At 33.5% G+C, this 22,534-nt stretch overlaps 2 protein-coding genes across 3 annotated transcripts; one reads left to right on the plus strand and one right to left on the minus strand.

The window, feature by feature from the left end:
- Positions 1 to 2,818: 2,818 nt before the first annotated feature.
- On the plus strand, positions 2,819 to 14,184 carry LOC111058955 (deoxyribodipyrimidine photo-lyase; the record flags this gene model as incomplete). Its single annotated transcript, XM_039443581.1, has 7 exons — positions 2,819 to 2,951; positions 3,544 to 3,746; positions 5,783 to 5,938; positions 7,984 to 8,182; positions 9,731 to 9,923; positions 12,149 to 12,390; positions 13,305 to 14,184. Coding segments are annotated over 7 exons (1,293 nt in total), but the record flags the coding sequence as incomplete, so codon positions are not given.
- Positions 13,856 to 21,313, minus strand: LOC111059117 (phospholipid scramblase 1-like). Of its 2 annotated transcripts, XM_039419053.1 has the most exons (8): positions 21,014 to 21,313; positions 20,340 to 20,399; positions 19,840 to 19,875; positions 18,488 to 18,595; positions 17,331 to 17,539; positions 15,869 to 16,036; positions 15,154 to 15,303; positions 13,856 to 14,183 (listed from the first exon to the last, which is right to left on the minus strand). In XM_039419053.1, exons 1-8 carry the CDS (start codon positions 21,123 to 21,125, stop codon positions 14,130 to 14,132), a joined length of 897 nt encoding a protein of 298 aa, XP_039274987.1. In that variant the 5' UTR covers positions 21,126 to 21,313; the 3' UTR covers positions 13,856 to 14,129. The 2 variants fall into 2 exon arrangements, with proteins under 2 accessions (XP_039274987.1, XP_039274994.1); XM_039419060.1 differs by lacking the exon at positions 18,488 to 18,595 and having other exon boundaries at positions 21,014 to 21,265.
- Between the last annotated feature and the right edge of the window lie 1,221 nt (positions 21,314 to 22,534).

Genomic DNA, 22,534 nt, shown 5'->3' on the forward strand with positions numbered 1-22,534 from the left:
GTGCCGTAAAATACTTCAGCCTTGTCTATTAATATTTGAAAAAATGTTCGTTTTCTTGTGCAGTCTCAACATGTTTGCTGTGAACCAGTCATTAATTGCAGTAATCTCACTAGAAGCCTTACAGCATTAGTCATCATTTGTCTTTTCTAATCATACAGAGCTTAGACGATTCAGTTATCGATTTTAGGATGATCTTTCTTGATCCACTTTTTTTCTCTAGCAGTCAGTATGGTGTCGTCTGCAAAGAGAATGAAACCCTGTCAGTCTGTGGAGTAGTTCATGAGCAGGATTAAAAGTAGACGGTCCAACACAGAACACTATAGTAAAATGTGCCTCACACTTCTAACACCTGATGGAGCTCCTTCAAGTGAAACCACTTGCCTCCTGTTTTCCTCTTTATTAGCCCTTTGCCCTTGATAGCTTCTAATATGCTTCATTCTTGTTTTTTAAATATACCCTTTTTCCCCTCATTGTCTCACCCAATAATGTTTAGAGTAGAAATACCTGACTTTGGAATTGTCTTTATTTATAATTTATTACAATTTTTCAATTTTTACTTGTCAGATGTCCGGTTTCACCAAGCTCGGTCATGGCTTTGATCATGGTCAAGCATTATGTCAATCATCGATAGTGACTATTGTAATAGAAATCATATGTTCCCGTGCACTCGTTGTAAACCGTCCCTATTTGACCATGTTCAAATGTCTTGACCGAGCTTGGTAATCAAATGCTATATTTTTATTCAATTTACTATTAGCTCAGATTAATTTGCGCTTACGGTTCACTATCCTGACCCTATTTTCACATACATTGAAAAATGTAATGACACTGCATTCTTGCAGTTATTTTCTAGTATAAATGTTATCCTTCATGATTCAAAAATAACATAATATTTCTATTATTTACTTTCAGAATCAAGTATGGCAAGTAAAGGTGATAAGTCGCCACCAGCGAAAAAACAAAAATTGTTGGATGTGCCATCAAAAAGCGACACCAAATCTGATAGCAGCAGTCTTCTCAAAGAAATACAAGAGAAGAGGAATAAGGTAATGTATAGCATGGAAAAATATAGTTATCCTTGTTAATTAAGTTTCAAATCATTAGTAGTGACACTCTGTATAAGTCCTGTATAAAAAATATGTAGGCCCACTAACTGTTAGTTTAGGCTGCTCTATCCGATAATGGAACATTATTTTTCGTAAATGCAAGAATTTATTGCTGAAAGTATAAAGCTATTAAGATTGGTCAAAGAATAACAGAGAAATTAATTCTTTTCGTACTGCATGCATGACCATGAACAAACAAGATCATCTGAAAAACATTGTAAAATCAGCTGGATGGCCATATGGAGCCATATCGAGTCTCATAGCTCCATCTTTAATACAATTGGAATTTAAAATAATATAATATTAATGTTTAAATGGTGAAAAGTAATCATGCATGCAGTACGAAAACAATTTATTTCTCTGTTATTCTTCGACCAAATCTTAATAAATAAGGTATCCTGAAAATCTTGATAAAATTTTCTAACTTTTTTGTCTCTTGTAAATTTTCTGTGAAGTGAACGGTTTTCGTGAAATTCGCCATCAAAAATTTAAAATGGCCGCCATTTTGAAAAGTTACATATTTTTTTGTTATTTTATTTTTTAAAGTTGTGTCTTTATAGCATAAATTCAATATTCATGCCACATTTCAGATCAATTCAACATTTCGTTCTTGAGATAAAAATTCCTAAGTGAAAAAAACACAATGGCAGCTATAAGGATAACCGCTGAGTTTTGGACCCTTCAAATACGACATTTGTAGTCTCCTATCATCCAGGAACAATACCCTAAAATGTTCGACACTACTTCTGAAACACTCTGTTTACAATTCGTAACTTAATTTAATGAATGCAATCACTTTTATAGTTTTTTCAATGTGTATTTGATGTAAATCATTTCCTTCAGTATGCCATCTAGGAACCCCAAATAGGTATGTAAATAGACAAGACATTGATAGTACAACGAAAAATTGTATGGAATAGATCAATGAAAAAAGAGACAATGTATGGAATAGTGCTAACTTTAGTGAGACTATAGATAGTCCAAATCTGACTTCTCGTTTCTACCTTACCTCTGCATTTTCTTTACGCGGGTTTTTATGGTGAAATGTATTTGAGGTCAAGGGTCGATAACCACCCCGTGATTACAATTCAATGGTAGATAATATAGCTTCATTCATTGAAATGCAATACTACATATGCCTAACTGTATATCTATTATTGGAAGTTGAACGGAGCGTTATCTTTGTTATTATTGACTCATTTGTTATCGGATTCTTGTTAATAACTAAAACGTCTTGCAATATTTTATCAAGCCTACATACTGAAATATGTGTCACACCAATCTATATCCTTTCAGGTTAAAAATATGTTTTGTTTATCATAATAGTTTTTTAAAACTTTTAAAATTATCATACTTCAATGTTCAACATAAATTTATCAATTACATTCACTGTTTAAGATTAATGAAACTGATGGTTCCTGCAGTCACAACATTATAATTGTCTTCTTATATTCTAAATATAATAATATAAGATATAACAAGATATTCTAAACAATTAATCTTAATCTTTAATTAAAATGAAAAAAGACATAAATTTGTTGAGCATCTCATAAATTTATTGAAGACCTTACTTTAGGAAACACGAAACAGACAGTCTGTTCAAGTGTACTTCAATTTTCAAAATTTTTATATTAGGTAGAATCTACTTTTGATTCAGCAAATCCATTTTTTATGTAGGTCTATTAAAGTTCAGTTTTTGAATTCTCAATTTAATTCTAGATAACTGGGCTCTTCTCTTCGCTCAGAAGCTGGCACTGAAAAACGAAATTCCGCTTCATGTGTGCTTCTGCCTGAAGCCCAGATTCATGGAAGCAACTATCAGGCATTACAAGTTCCTGCTTAAAGGTAATTGCTGTCATTTTCGTTCATAATTCCCTACTTTCTGTTGAACAGAACCTCAACTTTCTATTATAATTAGAGCATGTGTGGCAGAGAGGACCTAGAGTCCTAACTCAACCCTTAATAAAGTCAATTATTCGGTTCATGTGTATTAATCACAGTAAGAAAAAGTCAAAATATGAATTGTTGACTTTTAGATAATTATATTTTAATTATGATGATTATTGATTGCTAATGAAAAAACTAGGTGTATCTGCATACCAATCAATAAATCACAAAAAATACTGATAATGTATTGTCGATATATTATCATTGTGACTTTGTTTACCCTGGAAATTCACTACAATTTCATACTAATAGTATCATCCAGAAACACCTCACTTTATGACTCTGATATGAAATAAAATTGCTGAATACAGAACGCGGGTCTGCTAAAAAGCTCGTCCTCGTACTATTATCTCTTATTTCAAGATATCTCGCAACGTATCTCTCATTTCAGTGCTGTGAAATAGTGTAGGCCTAACTATGATAAATCTCATTGTCATAAATTCGAATTGATGTTATAACTATGATCTATAATTGATATTTTTGGTTTAAGGTCTTGAAGAAGTGGCTGAAGACTGCAAAAAGCTGAACATTCAGTTCAATTTTCTGATTGGAGATGGTGAGAGAGTACTGCCCGGTTTTGTTGAGAAGAACTCAATTGGAGCTGTAGTAGTTGACTTTATGCCCTTGAAGGGACCCATGAGCTGGGCTGAGCAGCTCAAAAAGACACTACCCAAGGATGTACCGCTTTGCCAGGTTCGATTTTAGAAATATTTCAATTTAGAGTTAAATAATCTCTTAATCTGAGATTAATCTAAGTTTTAGAGAGGAATATGAAAGGGTTCATCTGTTTTTCCTTTTCAAATATTATTTTAATGATAAGTGATTTTGTACAAATGGATAAATAAAAAGGTAGGTAAACAATAGATGGTTAACTCGAATTTTCAAAATTAATTTGAAATTTCTAATAATATCGAGTAACCTGGCTGGCTCAGGTCTGGTGTCAGAGTTTTCAGGTCGCAACTGATCAAATTCAGGGCCTCTTACATAACCTAACGACTGTTTTTTAGGCAGCCGGGACCGACGATTTAACATAATTATCCATCCAAAACACGGGAGTGACCCGGGAAAAATATCTCGCTCGGAGATATTTCTTTCTTTATTTTCAAAGATTGTAAATGAAAGGATCTTTCCTGAAGTAAACTTGACGTGATGTGCACTTGTTTTCCATTCTTTAAGTAAGACATCATCCAGATAAATTATGTATAATTCATGTATTAGAAAATTGCAATTTGTGAGAGCACAAGAGAATGCTATGCCCCATTATTGCTCGCTTAACATGAAACATCTCAAAATTACTTGAAAATTAAACCAATGAGTATAATAGCCTATTCAATGAGAATTGTGATTACATTATATCAGTGGCGGCTCGTCCTATGTGTTCAATGTTTCATTGAACCCCCAGAATTGAATCAACAATGATGAATTTGCAACTCAAATAATTATATTTTCATTTTATTCTCATTAAATTACATCACAACATTTTTCATCTACGTAAACTTAACGTTGATGTTTTGCTGCCGGTGCCTGAGATCCCGGAGTGGCTTGCTTGAAACAGCACCGAATGGGATGACGAGACGGGTGGAGGTGGAAAGCAGTGTTCATTCCCCGATGTGAACCCAAAAACAGGGCTGGGTGAGGTAGTGGAACGGAGGAGGGGAATCGGTTTGCTAGCACGGATTTGGCTCACAATCCTGTCTGAACCAAGTTTGCACGAGTTCATCCGAGAGTAGCCGAACCTAGCAGAGGCAAGTGAAGCATTCGGTAAACCTCGGAATGAATCGTGAGTATTCGTGATACGGATACAGTGCCATCTTGAACTTGCTTATAACCAATAAATTTAAATTTGGTGGCAGTAAACAGTAAAAAAGCGGTAAACAAGAAGTAGCCTAATGGTGACAAGTTTTGAGGTTATAAGGTATGGTTTCGGGTATACACTGTTTACAGTTGTGATAGATCTCACTGCATTTTTCGTTATATAAATTTGTTTTGCTTGTAGAAGAATATAGTAATTCCTAGTGTGTTTCATGTATTCGTGAGTATTTCTAGTGTGTCCATTTTCTTTTAGTGAGAGTGTGAATATAATTTATTGTGTTACCGTAACAGCATTTTGATGAAGAAATATGAATAAGGTTCAGTATTTGTTAAATACAAACAATATTGATATTGAGGGTAGGTGTAAAATAAAACATAATGGTGACCAACTCCCGAAGTAAAAATCAAACAAGAAAAATATGAAGAGGACAAAAAATTTATATTTGTAGAAAATATGCTCAATCTTTGGGGTGTAATTCCTTAAAATTATTATTGATCACCTTTACACTTGATTATGCTCAATACTCTATATCCTCTTGACCTTTCTCTCCAATAGATCATGAGGTTGAACCCCCAAGCTAGAAGATCACGAGCCGCTACTGCATTATATATTATCATAGATGAAGGATAAGCGTATATTTCTTGTCTCTGATATTATTGAGAAATAACCGATTTAACCCATAAATTTGATTTAAATTTAAATTTGATTTTATGCTCTGTGATTGTAATTTCTTATAAGTACGCTTGTGTTGAGTCCGCTTGGTTGGTTACGCGATCAATATTTTATATACTATGTATAGACCATCACTCTTAAGATCTTTGTGATCTCCGAATCTCGGTAAGATTCATTCAGAATAATAGATAATCCCATTTTATATTGTTGTTTGACATTTCCATCTTTGCTATTTCTGTTCCAGGTTGATGCACACAACATTGTTCCCTGCTGGATAGCATCTGATAAGCAAGAGTACGGGGCCAGAACCATTCGCAATAAAATCAACAACAAACTCAAAGAGTATTTGACAGAATTTCCCCCTCTCATCAAACATAAATATGGCCAAGTTAAAGACGAGGTTAGTATCTTCCCAGGTACTCTTGTAGTTAGTATGTTTGATATCTTAATCCAAGAGTGATCATTTACGGTATTTGTTCAAACTTTTCTGTTTTAAGCTTGATTCGCACACAATAGTAACTGTAAACAGTGAAAATATCATTCAAGTTCTAATGATATTATTCATACTCACTCGGCCGGGCTGATCCAATTAGAACTCGTGGGGATTATATTTTCACTGTTAATGTTGGGTGCGAATCCACCTTCATAGTTCTACTATCAGTAGCATTTTTTCAACTCATCTCAATGCTTTTTACAGGAGTAAATTATTTAGTTTATACGAGGATGAATCAAATGAAAACCTTAAAAGTGTTCTAAAGTTCCGAGAAGTTTAGGATTGATCCGGTATCTAGCAGGGATGTTCGTTGAAGCTTAAACAATGACTACCAGATGCGTTAGTGACCTTGCTACATACAACTAGCAGTGACTTCAGTTACAATATGGCCGCCCCATTATCAATATGCACCGCGTTAGATTATCGATCAATTCGTTTCCTGAGCAGTGAAGGTGTCAAACCAATGGAAATTCATCGCAGGATGACAGTACAGTATGGTGATTCATGTTAGTCCAGAAACAAACATCACTATCAACCAGAAACAAAAAAAAAGGAATGGCGCCATAGCTCATCGCCAAAATCAAAAAGATTCCGAACTCAGGGATCAACAGGTAAACTCTTGCTGACTCCCTTCTGCGATGTGAACGGAGTAATTTTGGAGCATTACATTAACGGGGGAATGACAGTAAACATTTATTCTTATTCAAATCTCTTGAAAAATCAACTTCAGTCCAGCAATTAGGAATAAACGACGAGGACTTCTCACTTCTGGTGTGTTGTTACAGCATGACAACGCCCGACCACATACGGCCCGTCTCTCGGTTTAAACTATCCAGAATATCAAATTTGAATGCCTCATTTACCCACCTTATTCTCCAGACCTCGCCCCCTTTGACATTCATGTGTTCGGAAAGCTTAAAGATGCAATGGAAGGCAAGCATTTCCAAAGTGATGAAAAAGTGAAAACCGCGGTGCACGAGTGGCTACAGGCACAACCAAAAGAATTCTTCAAACGTAGTATTCATGCGCTTCCAAAGCGGTCGAACACTTGCATAACTCTTCAAGGAGACTATTGAAAAATAAATTATAAATTTAAGTTTCACTTAGTTGTCAAAATAGATAATATATAACACTTTTAAGGTTTTCATTTGATTCACCCTCGTACTTCGAAGAATGATTTTAAGAATAAATATGTATTCGATTTTTTATTAACATACTGTAGATCTAACCAAAAACGTTTTGTAATCTATCTGATTATAATTAAGTTTATATAAAGTAATTCATTCTACCTAATGTTTCTAATCCAATCCTCTATCAACTACCGTATTTGAAGTTTTTTTAATTAAAAAAATATATATTTTTATCTCACCTTCATTTTTCTGATTCTATTATTTCACTAGTAAAATTTACAATAATAATAATAATAAATCTATATTAAATAAAAAGACTAAGAAATTGTCAAAACCCAGATTGCTTATATTATAGGTCTTATTTAATTAATAACATGTAGATATTTTGGGTAATGACACACAATAAGCTTCGGTTGACGTGTGAGGTTCTTTGAACCTTTGGCTCTTTGAATCCGTCCCTTCAAAAACATATTGTGGTAATTATTCATATTAAATAAAAATACGGAATAAATTTTCAAATACCACACATTTTATTAAAAGTAAAAAGACCGGTTTCGGTTGTTACACCATTGTCAATCTTATTTTAAAATATTTAAACCGGTCTTTCTACTTTTAATAAAATCTGTGGTTTTGACAATTTCTTAGTCTTTTTATTTAATATAATTACCACAATATCAACTTCTCAACCCTATATAGGCCTATTTAATTTATTTGTTTATATTTTATATAGGAACAGATAAATTAAATATATAAAGCTATTGTGTAGTTGAGAAGTTTTATATAAAAAACTTTGTATTATTCATTTATATTTAATTATTGTAGGTTATCGACTGGGAAGGTGGTGAGAAAACTTTAGAGGTGGACAGGTCAGTTGAGCCTGTGACGTGGCTGACTCCCGGCTACAGAGGAGCCATTCAGATGCTCGACTCGTTCATCAACAAGCGACTCAAGAAGTTCTCCACCAAAAGGAATGACCCCACAGTTGATGCTTTGAGCAATCTCTCGCCTTATTTCCATTTTGGTAAGTAAAACCAAAGAAAAAAGATGACATAAGATATTCTATGGTATAGGTCGTTAATGTTCCTAATTTCAAACCGATTTTTGTCAACTCAAGCCGATCACTGTCGACTACTGTCTATTATTACTGTTTTGGCCAGGTGATAAGGTGATGATTAACAATGGCACAGTATAAGAGACTATCACCGTCACATAAATTCACGAATAATAACTGCTAGGAATATAGGTTTGAGTTAACAGTGAAATTTAGAACATAAACGCCCTACATCATGGATATCTTCTTATGCTAATTTTTCTCTATGGTAAAATCTATTTTTATTTATTCATTCATTTATTGTAAAAAATACTACAATGAAAATATAATATGACATTGAAGGAAAAAATAGGCCGAGCCTGTACTGTCTCTCTTCAAATTTTATTATAAAAAGTTAATGTTGTCCAAAGGTTGAGGCTATGATATTACACACTGCTTCGTCACTTGATTCATGGTCCAGGAATGATAAATTTGAAGATTTTGAATTTTGAAATAATACTTTAAATGAATCACAGAATGTATCACAATGAATAAAAAACTTGAGATATATTGCACTTATTTAAAAATGTTTAATACAAAATCACAAACCTACCCACTATTAGTAAGTTACAACTTGTTTTTCAACCTGGAAGTTCAAATACCGCTGACATAGAACGTTTTAGATATATTAGATAATTTTTCGTTCAAGTATTTTGATAGGGCTACTTAAAAGATCAATAATTGCAAAGACTTACTAATACCACTATATTGGCACTTCTTGATAATGGGGTAAATAACTGAAACAGTTATGTCTGAAATAATATAATCTAAGGGTACTAGTAATTCTTTACAACCAAATAAGTTTTGTAAGTTTTTGTACTGATATATATTTTTAGTTACAGTATGAAGCTATGATGTATATTTTCGTAAATTACCAACGGAATACTATTAGCACTAACTTTCCTTCTTTTATATTATTTTTGGTGATTTTTAAAAATATCAGCATGTATGTGATAATGAAATGTTGATAATCGAGATAATTTAACATGGAATTAGATCATCTTCAACGCATTTAACAGAATCAATTTATTGGTAAATTGTGAATATAAATTTAATGCAATTCTTCATGTACATATTATTTAAAAATGCAAATTTATCAATTTTTTTAATATTTTTCAATTTATTAATGCATTTTCAAGTGTAATAATAATTTGTTTCATCTTTCTGATCAACCGAGATACAACATTTTTAGTATAATGTTTATTTGGACTGTAAATTTTTGTGATCTTTATAAAAGTGTTTTCATAACTCATTTGGACTATTTTTATCAAAATTAGGGAGAGGAACAGTTTTGGGTTTATCCTGTTGATTCTCTCCCAATCATTAATTTGATGTTGTGATTAAGGAATGTAATAAATGTAAATGTAATATTTCACTTTCACTAGTAATTCGGCAAAGTGCTTCAAATCGTGTTATTTAAATCATTAAATATGTAATATTTAACCTACAAAACTTTCTGTATTTTTTTGTGTGGTGCAGGACAAATGTCAGTGCAGCGTGCAATCCTGACTGTGAGGGAGCACAGAAGTAAAGCTCCGGAGTCAGTGGATGCGTTTTGCGAAGAAGCCATCATCAGACGAGAGCTTGCCGACAACTTCTGTTTCTATAATAAGAACTACGACAACATCAATGGATGCTTCGATTGGGCCAAGAAAACATTGAATGATCACAGGTATGCATTTCATTTCTCTTAGCATAGCAATTGGAATTTCAGTTTGACTGTGATAATGCTAATCGAATATTCGAGTAAGTTATCACAAATATGCTCGTAATAAACTATGTAGTCCCTTCGGACTGATGAATGCGCTACCATATTATAATTTCAGGATATTGATAACTCAATTAAAACTTGGTCGCTCCTAGAAGAAGATATTAACAAAGAACAACAGTTTTGAACATATGTAAATGACAGTTTTTATAATGTGTTGAAGTTGCATTGTGTGATCAATTACTTAGTTACTTGCCTTGAACTTGATGTGAAGAATGGGTCGAAGAATGTTTGTTGAAAATTTGAAGTCGAATACAGTAAGCCTTTGTCAGAATAAAACATACGAAGAGCAATAATTTCTAAATTTAATCTCTTTTTCCTATTAAATTTTATTCTTGATCATTATTCCCTCGTTTTTAAATTATAAAAGATGTTGCTTATAAGAAGCGCAAATATCATTACAATAGATAATTCAGTAGGTATTACAATAGATAATTCAGTAGGTATTACAATAAATTTGTTTCAAATGAGTTGTAATCAAGAAGGGGATTTTAGAATCAACATGTAATTAATAAAGCAAAAGCCTCTTAATTCAACTTAGCCTTCGAGTCTGTAGCTCTACTAAACATGAATACATATTTATGAGTATGGTATTACTGGCAGCAGGGTAATATATTGAAAATTCACCTGATTAAAAATTAAGAAATTTCACTTTTTGTGTAGTTGAGAAGTTGATATTGTGGTAATTATTCATATTGAATGAAAAAGACTAAGAAATTGTCAAAAAAACCACTGATTTATTGATAATTAGAAAGACCGGTTTCGGTTATTACACCATTGTCAATCTCTGATAAACAACTGTTTATCACCATTGACAATGGTGTAATAACCGAAACCGGTCTTTCTAATTATCAATAAATCAGTGGTTTTTTGACAATTTCTTAGTCTTTTTCATTCAATTAAGAAATTCTCCATATTTTTACTTTCCTTGCCCTATTACCATAGGTAAGGAAAGTACCGTATTGCTTTCCGAAAAAAATTAAGGTACCCCAATTTCTAAATTTCTATACGTTTCAAGGTCCCCTGAGTCCAAAAAAGTGGTTTTTGGGAATTGGTTTGTATGTATGTGTGTGTGTGTGTGTGTGTGTGCGTCTGTGTACACGATATCTCATCTCCCAATCAACGGAATGACTTGAAATGTGGAACTTAAAGTCCTTACACTAGTAAGTTACACTTACAAAGTCCTTACAGGATCCGACATGAACAATTTCGATCAAATGCAATTCCAGATGGCGGCTAAAATGGCAAAAATGTCAAAAACAGGGTTTTTCGCGATTTTCTCGAAAATGGCTCCAACGATTTTGATCAAATTCATACCTAGAAAAGTCATTGATAAGCTCTATCAACTGCCACAAGTCTCATATCTGTAAAAATTTCAGGAGCACTGCACCATCTATGCAAAGTTTGATTTCAGATTCCCAATTATCAGGCTTCAGATACAATTTAAACAAAAAAATTCAAGTGGAAAAGATTGAGCATAAATATCTCTATTTATTAATGTTCAGTAGCATTTTCACCTAAAATTGAAAATAAGCTCGAAATTAGAGAAAATAAGATTATTCAATTGCAAACTGTTGGCAACTGTTGATTCTATTAAATCATTCAGCTGGCTCAGATCTTAGAAAAGTAGACTTGAGATGCGCGAGAACACTAGCGTCAGTTGATCAATTTTCATAACGGCAAGGAAAGTTGTGTGAGTGCACCACACCAGATTTTTTTAATATGTTTAAGCTGCGTTTACAACAAAGTTATTAACAAAATCTTGATAACTTAATCATTATAGATTCTATTAGATTGAACATAACTTATCATACACATGATGAACATATGTGTTTGTCAAGTTCCGTTCAATCTAATAGAATCTATAAGGATTAAGTTATTAACATCTTGTTAATAACTTTGGTGTAAACGCAGCTTTACAGATGTATAACGAATCATTCCAATTATTGTGTTATGGAAGCAATATGTGGTAGAAATCCTGTTTGCTTCTATTTTTTCATAAATAAATAGATATTGCTTGGTAAGATATGATAATTCAATAACAAATCGACTTATAGTTTTGAAATGTTTAAAATCTTAATTTTATACTCTAGTATTGAAAATTGAAATTTTGTGTGTTTCATTTCCAGGAAAGATAAACGAGAATACATCTACACAAAAGAAGAACTGGAAAACGCAAAAACTCATGATGATTTGTGGAATTCAGCAGAGGTGCAGTTGTTGAAAGAGGGAAAAATACATGGTTTCCTGCGAATGTACTGGGCAAAGAAGATTCTTGAATGGACGACTTCCCCTGAAGAAGCACTTGAAATTTCTATTTATCTGAATGATAAATACAGTATGGATGGCAGAGATCCCAATGGTTTCGTTGGTAAGTTGTTACTAAAATCGCTTTAATTTTGTTGAATAGATTTTTGTAGATTTGGAACTACGAGACTTATTTTTACAATTGCAATAAGAAATGAAATAATATACTTCAAAAATTTATTGTTACAACTTCACCGGTAGTCGGAAGGTTCTAATATAATACTAAACTATGGAAATATTTTTTTGATTTGGGAAATACATTATTCACTGTGTGATTAATGGTTGTGCTAAGTTTGTATGCTTACTGCGTTTTCTTTCTCCTTGTCAAGAACGACTGGAAAATGCTGTATTTCTTCCCTTATGACCTGAACTGATACTACAAAAATAATTATAAATGAACTTTAAATTAGCTTCAATTTGCATAGTTTTGAGAGTTGGTTGGACCTTCAGCAGAATATTTATAAATGAGATTCAGTAGAACAGATTAAATTCGGCTGTTTGAAAAAATAGTTGAAAGACTTATTCACTTACCAAAACCTTCTTCCATGTCATGAATAATTTTTAGATATTAAATTATATCACCTGATGGATCAGATCTATTCTATCTTGAGTAAAAGCAAATTTGTATGGCTTTTGTTGTTGGGGTCCCACCGCCTGAATATATAATTTAAGCCGTTAATGGACCTTACGACTGTCGTACATCAGCCGGGACTGACAGTTAACGTGCCCATCCGATAACACGGGAGTGATCTGGTTAAAAAATGTTTGGTAATGAGAGGGTTTGAACCCGGGATCTCTATGCTGCTACGCAAGCACTCTATCCATTAGACCACGGATCAATTATCTCAAGTGTATTTATTTTAGTAGTTTCAGAATAATTTGTAATCCATAATAATTCATTGAACAATTTAGTAAGTCTCCATACGTCATTTCTACATTCTAAATTTTGTAATAACATATTGCATTTATATTTTCCAGGGTGTATGTGGTCGATATGTGGAATACACGATCAAGGCTGGGCAGAAAGAAACGTATTTGGTAAGATAAGATACATGAATTATGCTGGTTGTAAAAGGAAATTCGATGTAGCCGCATTTGTTGCAAGGTATGGAGGTAAGAGTTACCCCTACAAAAAATCAAAATAATTACCTCAAGATTTATTTTCTTTGATCAGTATTAAATAATCAAAGGTATACGGTATGATTAGTTTCTCTTCTAGAATTCGATTTGCATTTCTATTTTTATTGTGTTGCGTTTAGAGTTTTTGTTTTCGATTGAAGAAAACATTTTTGGCAATAATTTTACTCTAGTTGGACTGTTTGTGATTTCTAATATGACCATTGATGGAAAATATCTGTTGTGGATTGTTTAGTGGCCTTACTGCCTTAAAGTACAAAATAGATTAAATTAATGTATTAATGCACAACATAATTATCATGTATTCTCTTTATTCGTAGTAAGATCTTGTAGATGTGTGTCATATATTGTCATTCAATGGCAAATTTTTCACTATAATAACTTGAAAAACGTTTGTTATAATTTTTTATATTTTTTAAAAATATATAAATCTTTTACATATCGAATAGTTTATTTTCCTTGGTCATTGAGACAGATCATCGAACACATTTTAAATTCCTCTTATAGTGAACAATTTTTTGTTTCTGTGAAAGCTTGAACTCGACATGAAATAACTCATTTATAAAATTGGAAAGCGGGTTGGCGGTTCATTTGATACTGCACTCCATCCTCTTGAATTATTCAGTCGCCTTTTAGTACTATTCCCACTATTTTAGTCCGTTATTTTCATTTGAAGCAGCTGCATTTTGGTCTTTTCTGAGCTTCAAAGAACATGTATTCCTGTAATTGAATAAGACAAAATTGTTGTTGATGGTGATTAGGCAGATTACTCAATCATATTTGTAAACTATGCTTAGTCCAAGTACAATTTGGTTGCTTAGTATGATCAGTAAGCAGTTATTAGCAATAATTGTTAAGCAATTGAGTCGTACTTTCTACTAAGAAATGTTAATAAATACGACCCACAGACAAATTTTTACAGAGAAAATGGTAATTTAAAGCTCAAATCATATAAAATTGATAAAATAATTCGTCCAATCCTTATCGGGTAATGCCGTTTGACAGCTATTGGCCTAATTCATTTGCCAATCCGTATCGAATAATGCCGTTCGACTAGAAATATTTTGAAAAAAAACAATGTTCGGTCCTGGAAGTGTTGGCTATCACAAGAGATTATAATAATGTTTGAGAAGTGATAGAAGAAGGTAGTTCTACCAGTTCGAGACCTTCTCTCCCCATGTAATATGTATGTTGCCCGTTTCCATGTACATTGTTCATAATATGACTTATAATACTGGTCTGAGCTTTTCCAGTGCAAGTTGTTGAAATTTGCCTTATTTAGTTCTTTATTCAGCTCTTTAGTCTTGAAAGGTCTCTGTTAAAAGGCCTCCATATTGTGTTTCACTTACTTCCTTATTTTTATCCAATCTACATTTAAATATTAAATTTGAAGAACTGGGATTCTAACCTCTATTTTAGCGCAAATCACATCTAAATTGACCGAATACAAAAGTCTCAGTGGCGATTATTAGTTCTGCAAAAGTCTTTAGATACATGAGGATCGACTTCATCAGTTGTGCTCCAGTACTTTTATCTAGATCTTCAAGAGAGTCATTATAATCTACCCTCTCTAACTTACGACCAGTGCTCATCTGAATTACTCAGTTCTTCATGCCATACTCTTGAAAATGAAATTCTCTAGAGAATGGATTGAATATCTTTAACTCTAAAGAATCAGGACAAAACTTACCAATAAAAATGCAGCAGCCATTATTAAAGCTTTGGTTCTAGGATCTGTGTTCCTCGCTGGAAAAGTTATAAGCAATCCATAACTTCCAGCCAGATTTTCCCAGCGATGAAATATACTTCCAACTGCTTCGCTTGCATTAACTTCCTTTATCTGAAATTGAAATTTGTTTATTCGTAAAATGGTAATATAAATCTCTTAGGGTCGCAAGATAATACACAAATTCACCTTTGTCTTGTGACTGTCAAGCAAAGAACTATGGATGATTTCAGTCGATTCAAATCCTTAGCTCGCTTTTTATAATTCTGTCACAACATTGAAATCAACTTTAATCGTTTTTGCACTGGGTTTTTCGGTCCTTGATTGATATTCAATTGGTCTTAGAAGGATAATATACAGATATGTGTCCTCAAACAATCCTTGTTGTAATATTTAATGTGTCTCATTGAATATTTTTTCAATTTTCAATGGCCTCTCTAAAGAGAGAAAAGAACCCCATTCAAACTCCTTTGATAATTTGTAGAAGAGAATAATGATTTATTGTCCTATTGAGTCGCATTCTATAATATATTCACTAAAAAATATGAAAATTTGTTAGGAATGGAAGTTTAATCAAGTTTTATAAATTATTATTACTGCACTCTCTGTCTATTTCCATATCAATTTCCAATAATTGATTGATACATGATAATTATTGCAACATTTTCATCTTACATACCTGGAAATTAGCATCCGTGTACATGGTACATGAGCAACACTTAGGTCCTTCCATCGTGAAAAGTATATTGCCACTCGAGTTTTCAATTGTAAAATATGGTATCAAAACAGTTGGCTTCTGCCGAATACAACCAATAAAAACTCCTGACGGCAAGTAAACGTCTATCTTCTGTAAAAATAATAAGAATGTGTTATATTCGGTATTCTACTTTTAGGCAGAGGTTTGTTGTTCAGAAAAATATCTGTTCTAGATTATTTGCCTGATGTAGAATGACAGTGATGTAATCTATTAAACTGCATTCCATACTCTGAAGACGTAATGATATCTCAAACCATATTCCATAATTCCATACTCAAACCCCGCTAACTTTTGTGAGTGTTCTCACGACAGTATACTGCAAATTTGCGAACACTCTCATAAGAACCAATGCAGCAGCAGCAGATCAGAGATTCATTTGATAAACAGGGCTTAAGACAAGATTATAGTGTATGTAGGTAGTAAATTTAAAGTGCACACTATATTGGATGTCAGGGGCTATAGTGTCATAATGTTTTCACATCTACTGATTTTTTAATAACAGTGGAAGACTGTATTTCACATTCATTGTATATAATTATACTGCATTGTATATGCAGTCTATCAAATTCAGTAAATTCTGCATCTAATACAAAGTCGGCCAGGATAGCCGAGACGGCTAAGGGTAACCGTTCATTGGAACCGTTGTCGTCAGTCTAGTTCAGTAGTTGGCTGGTTACCAGAAAGTGAAGTAGCAAGCTAGTTAGTAGGGAAAGTCATTCTTCTGTGTGTGTTTACTCACAAAGATAATAAAGAAAGATTTATAAAATAGAACAAGTTCAAAAAAACAAAAACAGACAAGACTGTGAAACAGTTTTGAGGTTAGGATGATGTTGTCTCAGCTCGACTTCGGACGGATAGAGCCGGAAAATCCCATTCAGTCGGATCGAAAGCTTGATCGGCCGGAGACGGCCGTGCACGGACGTATGAGCCTGTTGCAATGGACGAGCATATATAGCTTTCTTTGTTGTGGGATCGTTCTGACGAGTTCGGTAGTTTACGGCCGATGCTAGTTCGGACGAAATCGGTTCCAGTGGACGGCCCACCTACGATTGCAGTGGACATTTACCCTAAGGGCCCAATGCGTTACACCATTCAGTCTGCTAGCTCTACTTGGTTTTGGGTTCGAATCCTGCCGGTAGGCATGGACATTTGATGATTTCATCAAATCACTCTCTCACTTTCCATTACCCACATACAAACAAAACGCTCATGTTGGCGTCATCTGTAAAAAATAAGTTTCCAAAACGTAAAGTGTGGGTTCCTCTGTCCTCACTGAAAATATGATCGATCTTTTAACGATTGATCTATGAAGATAAGGATTATGAGGAAATAATAATGTGGAAAATGATAGGCATAATCTAAGGGGAAATTATGGCGAACTGACTTGCACAAAACAGCCGACTGATGGAGCCAGCCTCCTGACCATCATGAGTGCCTCCTGGTTTGTTATATCTATGAGATGCATGGTGAAAGCCCTCGATGAACCGCACAGCATTCTCTGCCATCCGGCTGAGCTCTCTGCTCCCACAAATAAGGTTTCTCCTTGTGGTACCTTCACTGCATACCGGTTCTCCGATTCGATCGATGTTAGCACTGTTTAAGGAGAGTAAATTCTAATATATCAATTAAATTTGCAAGGAAACTAGTATTCTTGAAGAGAGAGCTTTTATGTGAATATTTTCCCATTATAGGCTACTCTTCGCTTATTCTGGGTGGCACTATATAATAAGTAATGAGAAGGTATGTACCTTATGTTAGTACCTATGTTTTCTCTTTGGTAGCACTAGGCTGGTCATACACCGATTAGTCAAGGCAAGACTAGTCACGTTTAGTCACAATACTTCACATAGTTGCTTATGGAGTCATATCTAATTGCAATGATTAATCAGTGTGTGTCGCGTCATAAGCAGCAATGTGAAGTATTGTGACTAAACGTGACTAGTCTTGCCTTGACTAATCGGTGTGTGACCAGCCTAAGCGAGTCAGTCTAATTATGGATCAGCTCAATGCTGAGTAATTAACATCTGATGATCTTGCTCAATGCAATCCAGCTTAAAGATAAGCTCATTGAGAGAGAATAACCTGACTCGGGACCCTTTTCATACAGTTACAGGTGGGTGCTGATCAAGGATAGTATATAGTCTATACTATTCTTGGGTGCTGATTTCCACTTGAAAATGTATTCCTTTGTTCAAGCTCATGCAAACAAGGTATAACGAAATAATTAAGTTCATGTTTCTTCACAAACGAATTACACTTAGCTTACTAAATACTAGAATTAGCAATTCCAATTGAGTTTCAGTTGAAGCAACATTCATACTAGGAGTTTTCATTGACGGTACCCTGCTATAAACCTAACAACTCTAAACAATTCAATTGAAATGAACTTATTTGCAAAGGATAAACCATTCAATGATTGGAAATGACTTGATATAACTCAACGTTGTCAACAAATCAGGAAAAATTTATTGAGTTAGTAAACATGAACAGTTTACCTATCATTATATTGATCTCTATAAGATTCAAATGAAAGTGACTCACGTGGATCCATTTCCACAGTCTGCTGAATGAGTACTTGCTGCTTATTGGAGAGTAGCTGGAGGCCCCATCTAGGATTCAGTTCTCTTACATCCAAACTTTGCCATCCCGCTACAAAACATTGTTTGATTTCTATTTTATTCAAAAAATTAATAAATCTATCAATAATATTAGTAATAAAAATAAACAAATAATTCATTTTTACTTAGTAATATCAATTCATCTATGAGAAAATGTAGTTGACGATTCCCGGTATAGAATTACGCTCAGTTTCACCATGCTTGGTCAAGAAATTTGAGCATGGTCAAATCGCCTACGATTTACGAGTGCACAGGCACATGATATGATTTCTATGGCGATAGCTTCTATCTATAATTCCAGTGCACACATATAAAGCGTACCAGGATTGACCACGTACAAATGTCGAGGCCGAGCTTGGTAAAACGGCATCAGAAACCTTGCAATTTTGATCAGATGTTGAAAACTATTTCCTGGCAATATAACATAATTATTAGCCCCCGACATATTCAGCGTAGAAGCAAGTTAGAACTTCCCGTAATGGACTCCCCACCAACAAAAACCTAGAATAATTATTATTTATTTACTGATTTATATTATTTCCGTTAAACTTGCTTCTTATAATGTCCTTTGTACTGCTACTATGAACATAACTATGATGATAGTTCTTTATTCGTCGACCAGGATAGCCGAAACGACTAAGGCGTTGCACTCTTCAGTTTGCTAGCGCATCCTGGTCGTGGGTTCAAACCCGCCGGTAGGCGTGTCTGATCATGTCATCAAATCATCCTTCGCACTTTTCATTACCCACGCAAAAGGCTCATGTGGGCATCATCCGCAATGGGCAATACTTTACCATGGGCCACATTTCCGATACAGGACTGACATGCCCATCACCAATCACCTTTACCTAACCCTTTGATTCGAGATTGATCTTTCGCAATAAGTCATCACATTACTAGGTGGCTCGTTGGAGTAAGTGATAACGCGCCGGTCTAACAATCAAGAAAACCCGAGATCGAATCTCGACCGGGGCAGTAGTTTTTGACCACAGCACAATCACATAGATATGGCCACCCCGTCTTTCGGAGGAGACGATATGTTGTCGGTCCCGACTACCTAAAAAGTAGTCATCTCTCATCATCATCCCTCTCACTCATTACCCACGCACTAAGAGCTTATGTGGGCATCACCCTCAGTATATAAAAAAGTATAAAATTTATACTTTTTTGTTTTGTATAATGTATTTAATACATTATATTGTTTGAGATTTAAGGATTTACCTTGTGCTGATTGAATGCATTATTAATTTAGAATAAATGTATTGTGTTACTTACTGATAGGTATTGGCGGAGGACGTCTTATGGTTCCATCTGAAAATGTTGTACAAAATGAAAATTTCAGCGGAATTATTGCTTGTATGGCTTTTAAATCTCCTGTCTTTTATAATAATCATGATGTTCTAAATTCCAAATATTCAAAATAAATTAAGATTAAAGTAAGTGTAGGTTATCATCCAACTTGAACAATAAATTCTATTATTTTTGAACTGAACGTTATTGACTTATTGGTGCAGTATTTTGTTGCAATTCTGCTGTTGTGGAAAATCACAGATCATAATTATTTTTTCTCAGTTATTGATTGCTCTAGATTCTATCAAACATCCCATAACCCACACCTGTGAGACTGGATTCACATGCCCTCATAATTCACCCTTAAGAAATGCTCATAGAATGCTATATCATCAATTATTATCATTACATTATAGTATGTACCCTTATTTAGCTCCAATTTATTAATTCAATATTGTCCTATGAATAATTATAATACTACTCACTTTTGTTCTGTGGTTGAATATGTATCACAGCTTTTTCTGTATATTCATTGGAGTCCAAATCTGCAAAAATAATACATTGTGTCCAAATAAAGATCCAACTTAATTCATTAAATATTATTGTACAGTACAACCAACCCATTTTTTATTTTTCAGCTCCATTTTTTCATTGGGTTGTTATCAACTTAGCAGTTGGGTTGTATAAATTTGTTAACTCTTCCCAATTACTTGCAATTATTTCAATCACATCAGGATATGTTTGGATGCATTTTAAAATAGTTTACTTCTTAGTCTAGTCATCTAACGATGTTGAGAATTTTTAGACACCAATTTCAACTGTGGCAATGTTTTTCGGCCAATAACAAAACATTATTCATTTATAGAGTATAAATGCCGATGCATCAACTATATATAAATTATTCCCACAATTTTTTTTCGAAAATTCTAAGTAACATAGATACTCACTTTCAGGTCTCCAATATCACAATACAAACTCTCAAATTGCAAACCTAAATAATTATTCAAGTCATATTTTTAAAGTTTTTTCACGCGTTCTATTATCATGTTTATGTCAGGCTATACATGTTGTTAGCTTTGATTAGTAGTCTAATAATTTGTGTACATTATTTAATATTAAAGCGTTGGGTGATTTTTTTCTTAATTTCACTTGAACTTACCTTGAGAAGGCATTGTCGGTGAGGATGAATCCACCAAACACATCGGAGGTTCGTGCTCAGAAATAGTTCTGCTCAGAGCAGTTATTGCATTCGTAGTCTGTGTTTGAGACATTATAAATTTCTAATTAAAAGAGGTACGCTAGCAAAACAATAGATGCCTGACGTTGTTAATTGGATTTACATTGACTGTTCACACACATCATTCTATCGTGAACTTCTCTCAAAATGCATACTCGTTGTAGGATAACGAACTTTAACAAACTCATTTACAATAGCTTCACCTGTTGAAAAGTTGCTCGTATGATGAAGCAATTTGGCCACTCCAGATAAACGTTATCTTTCTCTTTGCTATCATCTAATAGCTGTATTTCTGTCGCACCTTAGGTACTACTTCAACAATTATGACTGCTTCAAATAAAGAGCTTCGTGATCATAAAGATAAAACACAACTTTTTCAAATAATGATAGTTTTTCAATAATTTTATCAGTTTTATGTTTATTGTAACAGAGTTACATGTTTATTGTGAATTATTTTATGTTTATTGTTGGTGGTTACTTTTGAATCCACTTTACTTGTAGCCTAATGATTTTTAAAATTTTATGCAACCTTAAATTGTCCACGAATTCTTTTCCTTGATTCTCTTATGTAACAAATGTCAAGGTTCTGGTGGGAAATTCTACAAAATTCAGTACACAATACACCACATGATATTTCATCAACTTTCAGAATTTCATGAAACCTGTTGGCCTATAAAATTGAGGTGAATGTTACTTATCATCCTCATTATGATCTAGTAATACGTGATGAAAAACAATTTAAACTTCAGTTTACTCGCATACAGCGTAGCGAGTTACTTACTCTTGTATACATTCTTGCTGTAGACATGAGTTTGGTTTTATGGCTGAGAAAAGGTGAAATTTGCAATCACCTCTAGTTTATGAATAATTTTATAATTCAGAACTAGTTATGATTATTGTATTGAGAATCATTTGACTTTATGAGACCTACGTATATCAATCGCGATATTTCGCTAGATTACAATTTTGTAAATTTATAGTCACATCTTGATGTACATGATTTCACTATTCCAGCCGAAATACAAAACACACACAGTGCAGAAAAGTAGAATAATTATTTGGAAATGACAGAATAGACTTCTCAGTGAAATGAGGATCACTTCATTAGCAATTATATGTTTTGTCTTACAATTTGCTCCTCAATCTTTAAAAGAGCTTTTTCAACTTCCCTTTCCAATATCTTATTAGGATAGCATAATGTCGAAGTGACTCGCCTCTCCCAAGTTAATATGAATTATCGTTTTAGGTACTTTGGAAATTTGAAAATTTCTTCAAGTTACCTGCTACTCATGAGCATGAAATAAGATCGGCTGCATAATTTAATTTAAATTACATAGTTGGCAGCAACTCTTAGTATTCATTTTGCAATTTATAATGACATTATTAGGTCGTTTCATATTATAAAGATTTATTTTAGGCCTTTTAGCATCTTGTGTTATCAAC

Source organism: Nilaparvata lugens, chromosome 1 (assembly GCF_014356525.2).
Source record: "Nilaparvata lugens isolate BPH chromosome 1, ASM1435652v1, whole genome shotgun sequence".
NCBI classification, from domain to species: domain Eukaryota; kingdom Metazoa; phylum Arthropoda; class Insecta; order Hemiptera; family Delphacidae; genus Nilaparvata; species Nilaparvata lugens.

Bases quoted from the DNA above. Each gene is read 5' to 3' on its own strand.
- LOC111059117 (XM_039419053.1), bottom strand. From the start codon at position 21,125: ATGTCTCAAACACAGACTACGAATGCAATAACTGCTCTGAGCAGAACT. The intron at 20,400-21,013 runs GTAAGTTCAAGT...TTATTTTTGCAG, and splicing joins ACCGACAATGCCTTCTCAAG to ATTTGGACTCCAATGAATAT. The intron at 16,037-17,330 runs GTCAGTTCGCCA...TTATTTTTACAG, and splicing joins CAGTCGGCTGTTTTGTGCAA to AAGATAGACGTTTACTTGCC.